This window comes from Poecile atricapillus, chromosome 3 (genome assembly GCF_030490865.1).
Source record: "Poecile atricapillus isolate bPoeAtr1 chromosome 3, bPoeAtr1.hap1, whole genome shotgun sequence".
NCBI lineage: Eukaryota > Metazoa > Chordata > Aves > Passeriformes > Paridae > Poecile > Poecile atricapillus.
Genome location: NC_081251.1, coordinates 73,645,953 through 73,664,297, shown reverse-complemented (window position 1 = coordinate 73,664,297; position 18,345 = coordinate 73,645,953). Strand labels below are relative to the sequence as shown.

At 36.6% G+C, this 18,345-nt stretch overlaps 2 protein-coding genes across 4 annotated transcripts in view; one reads left to right on the top strand and one right to left on the bottom strand.

Annotated features, from left to right (window-relative positions):
- DYNLT2 (dynein light chain Tctex-type 2) overlaps positions 1 to 2,220 on the bottom strand; it is a 5,262-nt gene extending 3,042 nt beyond the window's left edge. The window contains exon 1 of the mRNA XM_058834005.1: positions 2,097 to 2,220. Within this exon, the coding sequence (XP_058689988.1) occupies positions 2,097 to 2,132 (36 nt within the window). The 5' untranslated portion in view covers positions 2,133 to 2,220. The remainder of the gene's footprint in view (positions 1 to 2,096) is intronic.
- ERMARD (ER membrane associated RNA degradation) overlaps positions 1 to 18,345 on the top strand; it is a 23,760-nt gene extending 5,415 nt beyond the window's left edge. The window contains exons 2-18 of one of the 3 annotated variants that reach the window (XM_058833996.1): positions 3,425 to 3,593; positions 4,677 to 4,816; positions 5,313 to 5,414; positions 6,571 to 6,660; positions 7,088 to 7,185; positions 7,728 to 7,864; positions 9,165 to 9,279; positions 10,138 to 10,240; positions 10,692 to 10,721; positions 11,232 to 11,302; positions 11,879 to 12,047; positions 12,956 to 13,039; positions 13,882 to 13,961; positions 14,446 to 14,574; positions 16,081 to 16,290; positions 17,197 to 17,310; positions 17,908 to 18,345. In XM_058833996.1, coding sequence (XP_058689979.1) covers positions 3,425 to 3,593; positions 4,677 to 4,816; positions 5,313 to 5,414; positions 6,571 to 6,660; positions 7,088 to 7,185; positions 7,728 to 7,864; positions 9,165 to 9,279; positions 10,138 to 10,240; positions 10,692 to 10,721; positions 11,232 to 11,302; positions 11,879 to 12,047; positions 12,956 to 13,039; positions 13,882 to 13,961; positions 14,446 to 14,574; positions 16,081 to 16,290; positions 17,197 to 17,310; positions 17,908 to 18,067 — 2,001 coding nt within the window. In that variant the 3' untranslated portion in view covers positions 18,068 to 18,345. Of the gene's footprint in view, positions 1 to 3,424; positions 3,594 to 4,676; positions 4,817 to 5,312; positions 5,445 to 6,570; positions 6,661 to 7,087; positions 7,186 to 7,727; positions 7,865 to 9,164; positions 9,280 to 10,137; positions 10,241 to 10,691; positions 10,722 to 11,231; positions 11,303 to 11,878; positions 12,048 to 12,955; positions 13,040 to 13,881; positions 13,962 to 14,445; positions 14,575 to 16,080; positions 16,291 to 17,196; positions 17,311 to 17,907 lie in introns of all 3 variants that reach the window. The other 2 variants (XM_058833994.1, XM_058833997.1) reach the window with 2 other exon arrangements.

Sequence of the window (18,345 nt, the reverse complement as noted above, 5' to 3'; positions counted from 1 at the left end):
TTCATTCAAACAGCCAACCCAAAATACAGACTTAGTTAATTTATTACTTCATTTTACTTGTCCTTATTCCTTGTTACTAAAATAGTAGCTTATGTATTGATGATTTAATTTGCTCATTAAAAAAAAAAAAATGAGGAAAAAGTAAGCTCCAGTGCGCAAAACTTTGTAATTTTGCTTGGAACTTAAAACCAGATCTCTGAAGATCGTGTTTTCTCCCCATCCAGCTGTGTACTCTATCTCTTCAAGACACATAGCAAAACTTGTCCCTCTATGAATGCAAGAAGCAAATCTGATGTTGTGAAAAAAAGGTCACCACAGTGGCTTAAAACAGGACTGTGAAATAGTAACAGAGACAGAAAAGCAAAAGGAACCAATGGGTTCATAACAAATGCCACAGGCAATGGTCTTCAATACTAGCTACTTCCTAACAAACCACTTCCAAGTTTCAGTGACTCTTCAGTCTTGGCTCCACTTCCTGACCACTTCTAGAACTTAACATGAGAGAAAATCATCAGTTCCTTTCCAGGAGAACAGAAAAGAACTCAGAAGTGAAATAACATCACAATGCAGGCTTATGCGAAGAAGTACAGAAAAAAAGTCACTATGGATAATATAAAAATCTAATGAGAATTATTTTAGAAGATGGGCTACTGAGGGGCTCACAAATCTTTCCATCTGAGAGTTTTAAGAATCAGGGAAGAAATACAGTTTACTTTCTATGAAATCACTTGCACATTAGTTCTGCCAACAACTGTGGACATTACTTAAAAGTGTCCTCTAGTTCCTAAAAAGAATGATGCTGGCAGCCTTAGTGCAAATTGCCTGCTAGTGTTTGTTGAATCTGAATAGCACTTACTCTAAAAACACAAGGACCAAACACAATTGCACTTAGCCTGTGAACACTCATTATCTACTAACTGCAAACTCAGATCTCAAAAGACTACATGCTCATCACATGTCATCTAAAAGAAGAAAAATGACTTCCAAGTCTTGCAGCTGAGGTCTTCAAATGGCATCCTCATCCACGTGAGTAGCAATGAACTTGTGAAAAAGGGCACACTCCGAACAGTGATTCTTTGCTGACATGGTTCAGCTGGAGCCACACTACCTTTAACCTCTTTCATTAATGATGGAAGAAAATTCATGTCTATAGCACACAACTTCTAACAATGCTGATACTTAAAAGTTTACCTGCTATTATGAGTGACAGGAGTTTTCATAATCATTTGCAAGAAGTCATTGCATTTACTAATGAGGCAAGCAAAAACCTTGATTTCTCTATAGATGTGGCTAGTAAATAAGCCTACTTCTGTGTATCACTTTATAAAATACACAGTAAAACCCAAGTTTTAGCACGTTGCAATTACATTTCTGTAAAATATTTGAAGAAATACTATTTGTTTGAAATACTGTGAAAAAAAATTCTCAAAAGTTCAAGAACTGACTGCATTTGAGCACTTGACCAAAAAAACGCCTGTTCTTAGGTTACTCAACTCGAGTACACTGGCTTAACTTTGGACACGTGGAAGGAAGTATGCTAAGACGGAAAAAAAAGACTTTTGCTATTTAAATGAAATTCTGTTTGTTAGTAAGTCCATTTTAACAACCAGTGGGTTTTAGCTGTTAAAACAAACAGGAAAGAATTTTTGTTTGTTCCTTCAGAAGACGGCACAGGTTCTAGTTTAGAGCAGCACCCCGAGTTGGAGAGACTGCCCCACCAAAGGGAGGAGCGCCCTTTTCTTGACCACCACAGCAGCTCATCCTCCCAGTGCCTGAGCCAGCGCGCCAGCCGCCAGGGTACGAGCGAACGAGGCACCTGGCCGAGCAGAAAGAGCCGAGCTATCCCATACCGGGCACTAAACAAGAAGGAACACCATTCCTGATCCCAAGTTTCTCAAGATCACAGGCACCTTTTAACCCACGTTCTCCACACCCCATCCTTCCCTCCCAACTGGAGCGCTGCAGGCCCGGTCCGGCGCGCCCGCCTCAGTCGGGCATCACACCCCGCCCCGCGCCGGGGCCGCTGCCCGCCCCCTCTCCCGCTCCCGGGAGTGCCCCAAGCCCCGGAGCCGTCCCTCGCCCTGGCGGCCGCTCACTGTGTCTTTATCCTGGCGCTTTTTCCCTCCCTCCATGGCCGCGGTCCCGCTGGGCGGAGTGCGGCGGCCCGGGCCCTGCTCGCGAGCCGGCCGTGAGGCGGCGCGCGGGCGGCGGTAACGGAGGCAGCGGTAACGGAGGCGGCGGCGGCCATGGCGGGGCGGCGGGGTCTGCGCCGGGCCCGGGGCACGGCCGGTGCTGCGGCCTGGGCAGGGGAGGGGACAGCGCTGCCCTGCTTCTGCCAGTGCCGGCTCGGTGCTCGGTGACCTGCTTTCCCTGCAAAGGTCACCGCTCTGCCCCGTGCCTGGCCCGCTTTACATAAGTAATAGTAATAAAGGGTGGCGGCAGTCGTGCCTGTTTTGCTCTGGCCTTCTGTTCCTGACAGTGAAACGGCGAACGGGAAGAGACACAAATTAAGATGGACTGAATAGGTCTTAGGAACACTGTAGATTTTTAAATTACTTTTTCTTTAAATAGCATGTAGGTATTCCAGATGGCAGCTAATAGCGGTTCCCGATGGGAACTGTTACCCTTGTTCAATGCTGATACCTATATAAATATTTCCTCTTTCCTTGAAGCTGTGAATTCAGAAATTACATATGTGACGGTCAATTCTGCCACCTAATTAGAGAGGAAAAAATGTTTTTAATTTAACTTTAAAGGCGTGTTTTTCATTATTATTAGTTGTGGTACTTCATTATCAAACAATTTCTTGTCTGCCTGGTTTTTTTTTAACTGAATCAGAAACATTTTCATCCTTATTAACACTGGCAGTTTTATCTGTGAAATTTTTAAAATTTAAATGTGTTCTTCTGAGTTGGTCAATTTTTCTTCTTAGACTAATGTGGAAATCGCATGAATGCTTATATTGCTACAGAATTCACCTGTTCTTCCTCTGCCTCCCTCCAAGGATCTTGCTGGTTGTAAGGACTGATGCTCTTGGTTTACTTGAAGTAGCATCAGTTTCTCTGCAAGCTCAGAGATTAGGCAGAACATATATAAACTGGGATATTTTGCTTCAGTCTATCTTGTCATGGTTTCAGTAGATATAATCATTCTGAAATTCACCCTCCTGACCTGTGAAAACAGAGCAACGCTTTCTCTCAGTTTTACAAAGGTGGTTCTGTTTGAGAGTTCTTCACGCGCGCGGGTGAAACTTGCATTGCAAACCCAAACAGCTTGTTTACAGATGCTGTATTACTGTCTGTGTAGCTGTGCTTATGGGTATGTGTCACCCCAGGACAGTATGTTTTACTAATTTGTTTTTGTTCTTGTGTGCATTCGTGATACAAGGATTCTTTCTGTGAGTGTGTCTGTGTGTTTGTTCTAGATGGCCTTGCCAGACTCGGTCACTACTTGCCTTTCTCAACCTGTGCATTATGCAATTTGCAAACTTGGATTTGAGAAGAAAGACGCCTATGATATTAATAATATTTTGTCTGGAGATGGGAAAGTATGTTGGCAAGCTGTTACAGAGCATGTGTGTTACCTTGAATCAGGTTGGTGTTTACCTGCTGTAGTAGTGATGCATTTAAGAGTGATGCAGAATTTCGGTACAGTTGATAGCAGTCCTAGCTGAGTTGCACCAGCTTGTTACAGTACTGCGTTAGCTCTGCTGCGGATTACAGATTACAGAGTTCATATCTACAAAGAACTTTAAATTTTTCATCTGCATTTGGTATTTGGCTTTTGCTGGCTCCTAAGGTTTGTGTAATTTGTGCCACCTAAGTAGCTCCTACTTTGCCTTCATCTTGGTTCCCAACTTAATGTGTCTATAACGTAAGGGGTTCAGTTCTGCTTCTCTCCAACCCTACAACTGCCTTGTTCTGTGTTATTATATTCCACTTGCCATCAATATTGCTACTGTTGCTTCTGTTTGTGTTTCCCAACTGAAGAACAGTCTTGTTTCCCTTCTAAGTATAAGAGTTTGTAGCTGTTTTTTGACCAAAACAAAGTATTTATGACCTGGTGAATTCATTGAATTTTAGTTTACCAAATTGCATTATGCAGGCTCTGTTATTAATTTCCAGAGGTGGAAAAAATATCTTTCAGAAAACCAGAAGAATTTATTTTCCTGTAAAAAGTGTCCCACAAAAAAGAAGCAGTGATACCACTCTGTAAGGTACCACATCCATCTGCCTTCTTTAAAGGCAGTAAATGGTGCAGTTTGACTCCTGCTGAGCTTGCACTAGCTTCCAGCTTGATATATGGAATTTCTACAGAAATTCTAGTGGGTTCATTCACATTTCAACAAAAGCAGAACATAATGATCCTATTTACTTTCATATTTTCTTGTGTTAAGTTTTTGTTGGGGTAGAATTTTTGATTTGTTTTTTTGTTCTGTTTGGAGAAGGTGCTTGATCTTACCTGGTTTTGCATTGTAGTTTTACTTTTCAATGCCTTTTCTGTGTGGTGTTTTGGACAGTAAATTGTATTGTATTGCTTGTGCTAAAATAGTCAGGATGAAATTGTCTGTGCTAAATATGTAAACAAGCTGCAGTAGGTTTTACCCCTAGTGAATTTTAAATATTAGACCTTCAGGAAGGTTAATAGCCTAATCACCTTCTGTTTTTCAATTTAAGATCAAAGCATGGATTATATCAACAGCATACGATCATTAGGACCTGTATGTGAATCTGTTAATTTGTATTTCAAATCTCTGACCAAGGAGCAATTTGTAATTCAGTATGCATCATGGTTCCACTGGACAAACTGCACAGAGGTATGGAAATTTCTGTTAACAGTTTGCATTTTGGCACCTGAACCCTTTGTGGAAGTTTGGTGTGAGAACACAGAAGAGATATCCATGAACCAAAATGCTTAGAATTTGTAATTAATTATCTTCCTCTGATAGACGGTTGCTTGTAATTTTTCTGACTTTGTAATTAGATTTTGCATTAGACAACAGGAGAAGCTTTGGGCCTGTTCTAATATTAGTTTGTAGGATTTTGTTTTTTTAATAATCTGTGCCTACTATGAAGTTTTACCTTGTAAAGTTATTATAGATAATTTTAAAGATGTAAGGCACTAGATATCAAGAGGTACTCTAAGGAAATTTCTCTCCAGGCATCTACACTTTCATTTTTTCGGCATGGTTTTCTTTCTACATTTGCATGGCAACTGTCACGGAGGAATATTTAGGTTTCTTTGTGCTTTTGACAGTGTGATCTTTCCTTTTGAATATTGAACACAACATTCTTCCTCTCCCCATCATGCAGGTATTTCTTGAAGTGTTTGATGTTTTACAAGATACACAAGCTACAGAAGTTGCTCTTGGCTTAATGAAACTAACATCATGCTTGGAGAGAGCCTTGGGTGACGTAAGTGCCAGCATGAGGAGTCTATCACAGGTTTGGCTTTATGAAATGGGAATGAGCTCTTGGATTTAATTGTACATTGAAAAAGTGATATTACCCTGTACTATAGTAGTACACTAATAGCCCACATCCATTTTGAGTTGGACAGAGGTTCTTTCCTGGATCCAGTTGTGCTAGTGGAGACATATGTTGGGCTCTTTCACCAGTGCTTGTAGAGTTGCTTGTGTGAGTGCTGTTACGAGCCAATTTAATTAGGAAAGAGAAGAGTTTGATTAATCAGTGTACATATAGTAGGTCTTTATTAGTTTGATTTATTTAACTGAAGTGGGGCAGCATAGCTTCCACAGAAGATCTGATGGTGTATGAATTGTGAGGGGTGGCATGCAGCTGGGAAAACAGGCTGCTGGGTAACTTGTTTTCTAGGGAGAAGGGAGAAACAGCTACTTAAGCAACTGTTGCTGGGCTGTTTTACAGCCAGGTAAGTTAAAATTGCTGGTTGTTCAGTATCTATGAGGAGCGCTGGAGTAGGAAATGATAGAGAAGGAGCAATGCGCTAACTTGCAAACCAGTTTTCCCAAGTGTGGGGTGGAGTAAGTTTTGCAGTAAAACAAATCACCACAGAGTGGAAAAAAAATTTCAGGGACAGTACAAAGAATGGAAGGTGTGATAGCAGTTGAATCTTGAGATACTAAGATTGTCCAGCAAAGATAAAATCTAGTTTCAAGAACAGTCTGAATCAGAAGATGAACCACAAGTCTCCTCCCTTTCAAAATGACAGAACCCTTTTGTTCTATTTTAAGAACAAAATACACTGTCCTTGGTAGAGCTTATTCCCTTAGTTACATGTTCTTGTTGTGCCTTATTGGTTTTTGTGGAATTTTTTGGAAGAGAAAAGTAGTATATGTAGAGATCCTGTGAAAAGTCTAACTATGGTCACATAAAGTAAAATATCCACTCTTTGCTGATACGTTGTCTAAATTTTAATTTGTCATGCAATTACAGAATTTAAAGCCTTTTTAAGGATTTGGTGGGTTTTGTTTGATTAGTGTTTTTACAATAATGAAAATGGCTATTGGGTAAAATAGTCAAGGTATATGTTTGAAATACAAAGAAGTATACTAAATTGTTTGTTATCTGTTCTGCTCTTTTGTCTTAATAGGTGTATTTACTTAAGGGTAACGATTGTCCTTTCCTTCTAAGGGACTTGCTTGCATCTGAGCAGCTTGCAGATGTCTTCGGACAAGCTGTAGTAAGTTCATAGTTTTGAAGTAAGGAATAACTACTGAGCTGGTTTTCTTCCTACCAAATGTATCTTGTGTTAATTTCCATTAAATTACCCTGAATTTATACTACAAGAAGTAAGAGCTAAACTTGATTTCATTTGTTTGCCTGTCATAACTGTTTGGAATGTCTAATAACTAATTTGATTCTTCCCATATTATATTCTATATCCTGTACAAATTAGTTGAAAGATTCTCCTTCAGAGAATACTGGGAATCGCAAATAATGAGTTTCTGTTACTGTGACAAGTGGTGGCCAGTCATCTTGACAGTAGGCATTGTAGCTTCTCAGTAATCTCTGAACATTTCTGCCAGAGAAAGGTAATAAAAGTAAGGGTAAGAAAGGGAAAAAACAATAGATTCCTTCATGCAGTAACTACTTTGTTTATTAATTAGATGAATGTACTGAGGGTATTCATTGGATCTCCACATGGTCTGAACCTTCGTAATGTTTTGTGGCATGGGTTTGCATCACCACAAGAAATTCCTGCCAAGTAAGTTACCAGGAAAAAAGCACTCCTTTTCTTATCAGTCAGACTTGTGAGTTTTTGGAAAGACTCTTGGAAAGTGGTTAGTAAAAGTTACTTCTCTTATGGGAAAAAAAATAAATTTCCTTTGCTGCTTCTGCTTCTTTTGGAAATGGATGTCCGTAGAATACTTCAGCCATTACGAACATGGCCAGTGTTAGGTCCAGCAGGTTTTGTGCTATTAGGGAAAACAAGAAAGTTAACTTTTTTTAAGTCAAGGCAGTGAGTAGTAACTTGTAACAAAAGACAGATGAATAGAGTAGAAGAAGGAGCAGCAGCAGCCAGTGTAGAATACAGAGATGCTTTTTTTCTAATTCTACTCCTTTATTTTTTTTCATGCTTGTGAATGCAATTAATTATTACATACCTCTACTTAGATAGGGAGTGTATGTTCTGGGTGTTTTTTAAAAAAACAAATAAACCTCTTTGTTCCTAAATCACAAATGTTGGTTCTTTGCAAAACATGTCTTTGTATAAGCTTTTCTAATATATTGTGGTATTCTCCCTAGATACTGTGCTATGCTGCTTTTTTTAACTGCAGGATTGGGTCAGTTGTTACAAACTTATCTTCTGCAAACCAGAGGTGTTCTAGTACATCGACCTTATGTGATCTTCATGAGCTTAGAAGAGCTTGATGCATTTCCAGGCAAGTATTTAACCACTAGCAATTTTTTTATTATCCTGTATTAGCTATTATTTCCTTTTCCAAAAGTACTGTTGAAAATAATGCATTTTCCAGAGTTCCAAGATTGAATCTTAACTAAGATACCTGTATACACCATCATTAGATGAACCAATCATGCTTTCGGGCAACTTCTTGCTATGTAGACAGTTCACTGACTGTTGAGTAAAAATCTACTGCATTCTAAAATAATTATAACACATTGAAACATGAAATGTGTCTGCTTCTAAAAGATTTCAACTGTATGTTACATTTTTTTCATTATGAGAGTTAATTTCATGTAACAGTCATGTAGTTTGCCTTTATGAAATCTAACTTTTTTCAGAATCAATGGGTTCCAGCTGCAAGGGTCCCAGCAGGAGTGCCTTGAGTCTTACAGGGAAGGTAGTGTTGAAACAGAGTAAAAGATGGTGACACATTTCCACTTTATAATGCTTTTCTCAGGGAAGGATTTAAAGTCTCAGATTAAAGTTTCCTTGTCCACAGACCTTGTTTGGTTTATTCCTACTATTTTAAGGAAACAACAGCATATAGGACATCTTGGTGTCAGTGGTGATCATGGTCAACTTGTGCTACATAATCAGAGCATCTGTCCAAGAAATTGAGGCAGGGCTTTTGGGAACCAAATCAAGCTGATAACATTCCAATAATTATGTAGTATAAATCCTATAGCTGTTGATTGGCTTTGAAAAAAGCACCTACTGTAATCAAGTTACACTTACCATTTTAAGCCTTCTCTTGGATACAACATCTATAATGTGAATTTTTAAGTGTGGGTTTCATTACATGGTAACATTGAACTATGAAGTGTTAATTTATAATACTGTGGTTTCAACACAGAAAATTGGTGAAATAGGAACAATGTGCTCATGTTCAAATGTTCATACTACTGTACTGATTCTGGCTGAATAAAAATTATTCTTTTATATGATACTTTTTTTAAGTATCTGAAGTAGGTAGAGAACAACTCAACTGAAGCTGGGTCCAGTTGCTATGTTGTCTTTCAACAAAAAGCAAACATTACATTTTTAATGGGTTTTACTTGGTAATTTTATATTATCACCAGAAATGCAATCTTACATACTTAAATTCTGATCTAAAATATAGCTACTGTTGTACTTGCATAATTAAAATAAATTGGATAACCTTTAAATCTCCCTTTGCAAATGCTGAAATAATATCATATTTTCAGTGAAATATTTAAAGTTCATTAGTAAAGTGTAGGTTATATGTAATTTTTCAATGTTGATTTTTTAACTTGCAGATCTTAATAATGAAATACTTTCCATAGCTGAAGAACTTGTAAAACTGTCCAGTTTTGTATTAAAAATGATGTTACCATTTTGGATTGCTGCTTTACGAGCTTTCAAGCAAAGCAGGTAAGATTTTTAAATTTTTTTTTTAATAGAATCTAAAAAGAATATGTTCTGTATTTTTACGTCCGCATTTGCAGATATTTCAAGTCTTCGTACTAAATTACTTCACAGCATTGTTATGCTTTGTTATGGTGTTCTCTTGGAGAGGTTGTTGAGTTATGGCTTTGTTTTGTGCCACCTAAGATTATAAACTATATTTTGAAGCCCAAAAAGAGCTGTTTGAAATGTAGCAAAAAAGGGGAGGTTTACAAAGCAAGTGGAAATAAATCTTCATATGTTAAATCACACATATTTTGAATTTTTTTTTTTAAAAAGTGTATTGTTTTGTTTTCCTCTCCCATGCTCCATCTTTTTGTGAGTTATTCTGGTCTCTGAGCTTGAATTCAGTAGTCAGTTTCTCTTTGGCATGGGTAGTTATTTATTGTTTGTTTACAAAGTGCATTAGAAAGGAATTTTTTCAGGGTTGTTTGGCCCAAGACTGTAACTCTGAAATGGTTTCATTTATAAGGAAGAAAAATATCCTTTGGATATCTCTCTACAGCTTCCTGAGAGGTGGTGGTGGGGTTGGTCTCTTTCTCCAGGCAGAACAAGAGGACACAGTCTCAAGCTGTGCCAAGGGCATATAGGTTGGATATTTGGAAAAAGTTTTTTACAGAAAGGGTGATAAAGTACTGGAATGGTCTGCCAGGGGAGGCGGTGGCGTCACCATCCCTGGATGTGTTTATAAAGAGACTGGATGTGGCACTCGAGGCCATGGTCTAGTTGTGGTGTTAGGGCTGGGTTGGACTTGATGATCTTTAAGATCTCTTCCAACCTTGTGATTCTGTGATTCTCTGATTCTGTGATCTGTTACTTTTTCAGGTATGCTGACAGTGTGATTCTCTTACTTCCTCAGCTGGAAGTTGGACTTAGATTGCTCTTCACTACAACTAATAAATGTCCAAATCGGTTGCTAACAGCAGAGGTAAACCTTTGTCTAAAGTAAATTATGATTTAATGCTTACAATATTTGCAAAATCGTTATTCTAGAAGCGTAGTGTCTATAACCACTGTACTTACAGATTTACCCCACAAAATTTCAATCCATTTTGGAACATTATATACAAATACCCAGTTGAGATTCATGAATGCCTGTATTTTTTTTTTAATGTCTGTCTCTAACAAGGACTGAAAAAGTAGTGGAAGATTAGTGTTCAGAAGCTGTAGTTCAGGCTGAAAAGTAGGACATGATATATTTGTTTTAAAAAACTCAGCACAAAATCCCAAAGTCCCTTTTTTTCATTCATAATGGGACTTTTTTGCTATTCATGCAACTTTGGTATCTCATGCAAATGAATAAACTAAAGTTTTATATACATGCCTAGTTAATTGGTTTTGTTTGAAAACCAAATAATATTGTTTGTGTTTTGTTCTAGTCTTCTGCTCTCTACACCACTTTTGATGAGGTATGTGGGGTTTTTTTTAAATATATACCAGTGTCAGAATTTAAACCATGCATGTTTCCCATTACTAGAGTTTAAAATGCACTTTCTTTAATTTGATATGGCATTATTTCTAACTTTTCTAACTTTTTTTTCCAAATAAAAATGGATGGACGGTAAACACTTTAAATTTTGAATGCTCCAGAAAATATGAAAATTAAAACAAATTGTAATGAACCAACTATTTTTTTCTGAATGTTTTTACCTCAAAATTCATCACTCCACAGAAACAAACATTGTGCTATTTTCCTAGATTCACTTATTCCAAATAAATATTGGCAGCATAAATCCTCAGTTTTACGAGTTGGTTGGATTATTTCAAGTTGTTTGCCAGTAATAATTAGGCATCTTGATTCTAGAATGGCAGAAGTAATCACATCAGATTAGGAAAACTACTTTAGTTGGTGTTTCTTCTTTGATTTTATGGTCTTCAGTAATTTAATAGGTTTCTATTCAAATTGCTTTTTTTTCTAGATGCTAAGAAAGCATTTGGATAATGAAGAAGTCAACCAGCTACCTGTAGTTCTTGAGGAGCCTGCCATGGAAAGTGTTTTCAAAGTGTTCTAGGGTTTTGTCATCGTTGTCTTTTGTTTGTTTTTTTCACTTAATAATAATCTTTATGATATGCCTAATGCTTACTTATTTCATATGAGCATGCCTCACACAGAGTAATTTCAAGCTTCTTTCTGAGTGCTTTTGGGATACATCTTGTACTGTCTGGGCAGATAGAACAAAAATGTTGCTCAAACCTACTGGAGAACATTCTGCATCTTACTACCCAAACAGATTGTGAACAGGAAAACTAGGGGTGCTGAGTTTAGAGGGTTTTTTGACAGTGTGGGGGAGATCTGAGGTTACGGTCCTGTTGTTAGAAGCGGTGGGGCTGTGAAGGGCCTGGGACACAAAGCTGAAGGAAATCTATAGTTTGTTGTCACAGTATAGAATGTATATTACAAGTATAGTTTGCACTGTTTTGTTTTTCTGAATACCTGAATGCCCCTATAATATAGACATGGTCACATACTTGTCTTTCAGAAATATTCTATACACTGAATATATTCAATTCTGTGTGAATACACATAGAATAGAATTCTGTATAGTTGGTGTGTGTTTCCACAGGACTTCCTTTGGGATTTCTTGAACCACCAGGAGGGTCCGCGTATAAGAGATCGTTTAAGCCATGGAGAGATCAATCTAGAAACATTTCCCAGAGAAGTAGCTAACCAGATAGTTGGATTTGCTATTACTATTCTCTGCAGATTCTCAGATGGGGATATGTTTTCTCTGAAGGTAGGGAGCAGTATTTTGTTCTCAGGTTTTTTTCTTCAGTTATTTTGGATACCAAATATGATTTTAGATAGAGTTTTATGACTGAATCTTTCTTGAAAACTGCTTTTTGTGCAAACAAAATATTCCTCCAAGTAAAAAATTGTGAAAGTATGGTTTTACCTAGTTTTTCAGTGAATTAAATACAGAATGTTTTACAAACTGCTACCCTTTCTTGCTGAACCTTAATTTGGGGGATTAATAAGGCCTTTATTCACAAGGGTGATTTGTAAATTATAACGACTCCACTTAATTTTGTCAAATTGTCTTGATGAACTAGCCTGTTTATCTGCAGAATTATCTGGAAGGTATGTAGAACATCTGTAGCTCACCCACTGAGGTATGTAGTATGTAGTTATCAAGATTCTCTTTTCCTGAGACACTGTAAATAATAGTGCCTTGCTAATGGAAGTGTTATTTGTATCTGTACTTACACTATGAATTTGTAAACATTTTTTGCCTAGTACTATATTTCTCAACATTAGCAATTGCTGTGTTTGCTCTCCCCAGTTTCCTGTTTATATTTGGAATTACTTCTTTAAATAGCACACAGCGACCTGTGAGATAAATATTCCATTTATTAGTCGCAGCTCTTTTTTAGTATCACAAGATGTATTGTGTGCTTCTGCATGAAGAGAATATTTGGTTGCTTTTCTGTCAGCTGCTGTCAGGTTTCATAGTTAAAATATGTGAAATAAAGCTTTAATCACTCACTGTGCTGAATACTTTTTTCAGCCCTTAGATGTTTGGAAGTGTTTATTGACATCAGTGCTATAGGTGGCATGCATAAAATGAAGTTTAAGTCTAGGTCTGCATATGATTAGGACAGCTTAGAGAAATCGTTGTGTATTGTCTGTGATCTTGTACATCAGGAACACATGGTCATAAAATCACTGAGGAACTGTGCAAGTTGCTACCAATCTCGATTTCATCCAATTTCCCGACTCAAGAAACAGGTAGGTACTTCCATCTGTGAAAGCATTGTGATCCTTAAAATTGTGAATCCTCAAAATTATCTAATTATATTCTTCATGCTTGGATTGTCCTAAAAAAAGTTCAAACCTTACATATTTTTTATTATTTTTTGGTCTATTTTTCAAAACATAAAGGAAATCACAGTTGCTAAAATGAGATGTAATTATGCACACTCCTGCTAATGCAATTGATACCATATTTATGGTAAATAGTTAAATAGCTTTATTCTTACCTGACTGTTTGCTTTTCTGTAGTTTTCTTAATCTGCTTATGCTTTTTTATGTCAGGAACACTGCTAGGTCCCGTCTCCAGTAATCTTGGATTAGGCTATTACTAAGCTTTTTACTGTTTTTTTTTATTACTTTACTTTTTACTGAAGTCCAGCTGATTAAGTTTCTGGTAGCAAAATCTGCTTTCCGATGTTGTGGTAGTCCTCTGCATATCAGTTTAATGAACTGTTTAAGGATGTTTCTCTATTGATTTGAGATAACGGTATACATATTTAGTTATTTTACTTTTCAATAGCGTTCAAACAGTGTGTTACAAAAGTCATGTTAGTTAATTTTTTTATATTAAAAAAGCCTTTATATTAAAAAAGTATTAATAAAATACTAAATTAGTTCATTCAGCTAATGTTTTAGCATGGAAGTGTACATCCAGACTTTTTACCGTTAACATAAACTTTAACTAATGAAATTGGCTTACACAATTATGACTAGTGAACACATAACTTACTGCCTGCTGCAGTTTTATTCTAAATGGGCTACTGAGAAAAGTATGTCAAAGTCTATACTTAACAAAACATTTTTCATATGTTTTTAAGGTGCTGGAATGTATGAGGAGCATCCACTTATGGCCTGAATTGCCAACAGTGCCTGAGGAACAAGGGCAAAAGATTAAAGGGTATGTATGTGCTGTGTAAGATCAGCAGATATAAAACAGCATATAATTCCTTATTCTGAGAAGGACTTGGTAATCAGTGGGAAACTTTATTTGAGATATTAGTTAGAAAAAGAATGTAGCATTCTATTGTTATTTGAAAAGGAGGAAGTCATTAATAATACCATTGGAGGATATTGTACTTGTTTAGAGCTGAGAGAAGAAAATGCATCTATCATATTATCACTATACTGTAGGCTTTTTATGAATGGAGGATTAGGAGGGGTTCTGAAGATTGCTGACACTGAGGAAAGGTGCTTTAGTTGGAGAAATAAAATCATACTTGTAAGGTAGAGGGAAAATAAATTATATTAGAGTGTAAGAGTGGACACTGAATACACTGCTGTCCAAAAAAATCTGCATCTTGATCTATGCCATTTAAGAAATAATGAGTACTGAACAATTTTATATTCTCAAATCTTATTTTTTTTTCTCATTTGTTTTCAAGGTTGGAAGGAAATGCTGAAGCTGATTCTTTAATTTCGATGATACCTGAAATTGTATCTCAGTTGCAGCATTATATGCCGCAGAATTGCTGCAGTTCAAATGATCCTATCAATAGTGTCCTAACAGAGAGGTGAGTTTGATGCCCTTCTGGTTCTCACTGTCAGCATCTACTTGAAGCGCAACGTAAGAACTCTTAAACTTAAGTTATCCTGACCCTGTTTGCAGAGAAATGCTTGAAATGTTGTATGCACTCTTCTAGTGTTGCTGCTGATTTAATCTGAAAATTTTAGATTTTCAGCTGAATATCATCTTCAAAATAAGGATGAGACATTGTACATTTTGGTATTACAGTAGAGATTTTACTTGGAAACTAGCCTGAAAAAATAACCTTTTTTTTTTTTTTTCTTTTTTCCGGACCATGAAAGCAAAATATTTTAACTATTTGTGTACTTACTAGATTAGGTTGGTTTTAGTCTGGTTGGTGCTAAAACTGCATCATAAATTCATTTTTATGTGCTTGATGTCACAGCTGTGTGTTGCATTCAAAATGGCAATTACTGCTATGCAATTCTGTTCTTCATGCTTTAATATCAAGATTCAGAAAGAGAAAATATGTTGTTATACTTGGTGTCAGACTTGGAGGTACGTTAGTTCCAATTATATCTGACTTGGAATTATCAAAATAATTTGACTTTTAATTGCCACTCTTAGAGCAGCCTTAAGAGTCCCATGAATGAATATGTTGGAACAAAACGCTCCTAAATCAAACCCATTAGACATGGGTGGTATAGAGCAAAGAGGAGTCTGTTGCTTTCATTATATAACATGTGGGTCTTCTGCTTCCTACCCACCAATTTATCCTGAAAATTTATCCTTTGGAAGAAAGAAGCCTGATTGTTGATGTGTTAAACTTTGTTCTTAAACTTTTCTGCCTTTATCACTTCAAATCATTAATGTTTTGCTATCTCAGGGATAAACTGAGTATGAGGGAGATTAAGAAACACTTATATTTATATATTTATTTATTTATAAGAGCAGAGTGTTTAAAGTGATGTGTGACACATTAGTGTAGCAGATGTGACAGCAGGAAGATATTTGTGTGCTTTAACAAAGCATGGTCTGGTGTGGTGTTGATTAAAAAAAATAGCTTCACCACCTGCATTTTACGCAATGTTAAGTCTGCTTCTTGTTCTGCTTAGAAGAAAGACCACACACTAATGGGAGTACTAATTAATAGCATTTGTTTCAGTGAGTTTTATTATGGTGCATGTTAATTCATTGTGAGTTGAGCTATGGTGGGAGGCTTCAACCACAGGCCTGCTGTGATTTGATGTGTTCAGTGTATCATTTCAGCCAGGCAGTTTTGTTTATTGTGGTTGTGTTTCTTTGATCTGAAATGGGAAACATATTCATCATAATCAGTTTTGCATTTATATTCAATAAAGTGATAGAAAACACAATCAGTATTCCTACTACACAGATCCTTGCTTTTTTTCAGTCATGAGGTAAGGGCAGTTTGTTTCCAGGTTTTCTGAATTAAAACATTATGAGTTAAACCGCACTTAATAAGAAATGTATCCTATGTTAAATCCAGCTAACAAAAGATTGACGTTAAAAATCCCTTCCTGTTTTGGAGGCTGCTGGTGGAACTTTGTGGCACACGGGTTTGCACGCTGTATTCCCCACGACCTGTCCTGGAAGTAGTGGTGGTACTCCGCCAAATAAGCGCGCAGTGCCATCAAGTGTCCCAACAGGTTATTGCCGGCGCTGGGCTGAGATACACACAGTGGGTTAACAAGACTCTGCGTTCTCGCCAGAGGCACAACTATCGACGGATGCTAAACAGGTTGGCTGCTGGTTTTGCTTTACTCTGTGGTTAGGTTTATGGGAGGATGGCTGCACGCTGCTGTTGTTGCCTTTCAGTCGGTTCACTTGGAAGTTTAAAGTCAAGAGTGTTCACGTGTTCTTGTTAACCATTTCAGAGTCAAGTGCTCAACCAGATTTCTATTAAGTAGCAATATTGAAATAACAAGAAAATCTCAAATTGGAGAATAATTTAAGGGGCATTGCTAGATTATATCACTGTAAATTACAAGATTTCAAATCAATTATTATTTGAACATTAGTTTGTTGTTTTGGTTTTTTCTTTTAGTTTCTGGCATTTCCTGTTTAGGTATATAAATGCCATTGAAGTTTTATCTGACTGCAATAGGTTTAACTGATTTGAAGATTTTATCTACTTTAATTTACTGCTTTTTGTCATTACACCTGAATCAGTCTCTTAATAGATAGAAGAGATTTAAATATTCCATTATTTTTTTTCCTTAATCATAGGGGCTTTCCAGAGTTTTATAAGTATTGTGTTACTGGCAAGGTTATGTTCTAAAAATGTTAACCATATTATTTAAGAAACATAGCTTAAACTGACAACTGATGATACACAATTTGTGATTCAGTTGAACTGTAGTTTATTATCTATGGATTAATGGGACCTTGCAAGTTTTTGTTTAAAATCTCAGATGCTTGTCTTCTTTTCCCCTCCTCATTTTCAGTTTATAGTCTCTGTTTACTTTCCTGGGATTTGCACTGCTTTTTGCTGAAGAACATTTCGTAGTCTTTTTTTTCCCCTGACTTTGCAATATCCCGCAATACGGAATGGGTGCAGAAGTCTTAATAATTGTTTTTAATATAAATGATTTCTTTTTAACTTGGTTTTAGTTTGTTCATTTAAGTATTTTTATTTTCTTTCTAGCATTAAATTTTTGTCTCCAGTGTTGCGGCTCATCTTACTATTGATTACTCTGGAACTAGTCAGTGTTCATTCAGTTTGTAAGAAGAATCCTTTTGATTATCAACAGTATCTAAAGTGAGTATATAAATTTACTCTATGAAAATAGGAATTGCCCCAGAATTCCTTTCTGATCTGTACTGTAGAGATTTTTAATCATTATAGTCATAATTTTACCTTGGACAATGTTCACTCAGGAGCTAAAATAACTTTGTGGACATGTAGATAGGGAGTATTAATACATAAAAGTTGCATTTAATATGTTGCTGACTTTACTTCTTGTGTGTTAATTAACAGCTGGTTGGATATCACATACGTTGTGAAACATTTGACCAAGAAAGCAAAGGAAGCCATTTGGGGGAAACCGTCACACATTTGGTCACTGTATTCTTTCTATGGTGGTGTTAATTGCAGTTCTGAAGATCTTCCCCTCTTACTGTGAGAGGGAAGGAGTGGTTCTCCAAATGTAGAGCAAACCTTAATGTATTGGTCATCCAATCCTCCTGAAGGAGATTTGGAAATTTGAAGATGTTTGCAGCTTTAAGTCAGGCATTGCAACATTCTTCTCTTCACTTCTCTTTCTTTTTTTTTTTTTTTTTTCTTTTTCTTTAAATATATTTTTATTTCTCTTTTTAAATCCTTAAAAGAGTTTTTCTCTAATGTTATTTCTTGTAGATTTTTGAAGTCAGTTTTGCAGTACACTGAGAACTTGGTGACATACACAAGTCCTGAGAAAAACAAGTGGGATGAAACCGTGGAACTTACAAAGAAGACTTTGATAAAAATAAGGAAAATCAGTGACAGAAAGCTAATGTTAATGCATCTAGCTACGTGAACTAAATGGGTTTACGATTGTCTGGACCTTATTACATCCAAACAGTTACAGAGACCTCATATTTGTTAAATCTAATTCAAAGACAAACTTCATAAGTCATTATCAAATTTCAGATGCAAAATTTACTCTTTTTATCAGAAGGTAGCTGCTGATACTGGAGGTAAATGATCACGCTTCCAGAGAATGGGTTGTTTGTCAAATCCACTGGAAAAGATTTACTGTGAAATAAGTCAGGGTGATAGAAGTTCTACTGTAAATAAATCTTGTGCTTTGTTTGA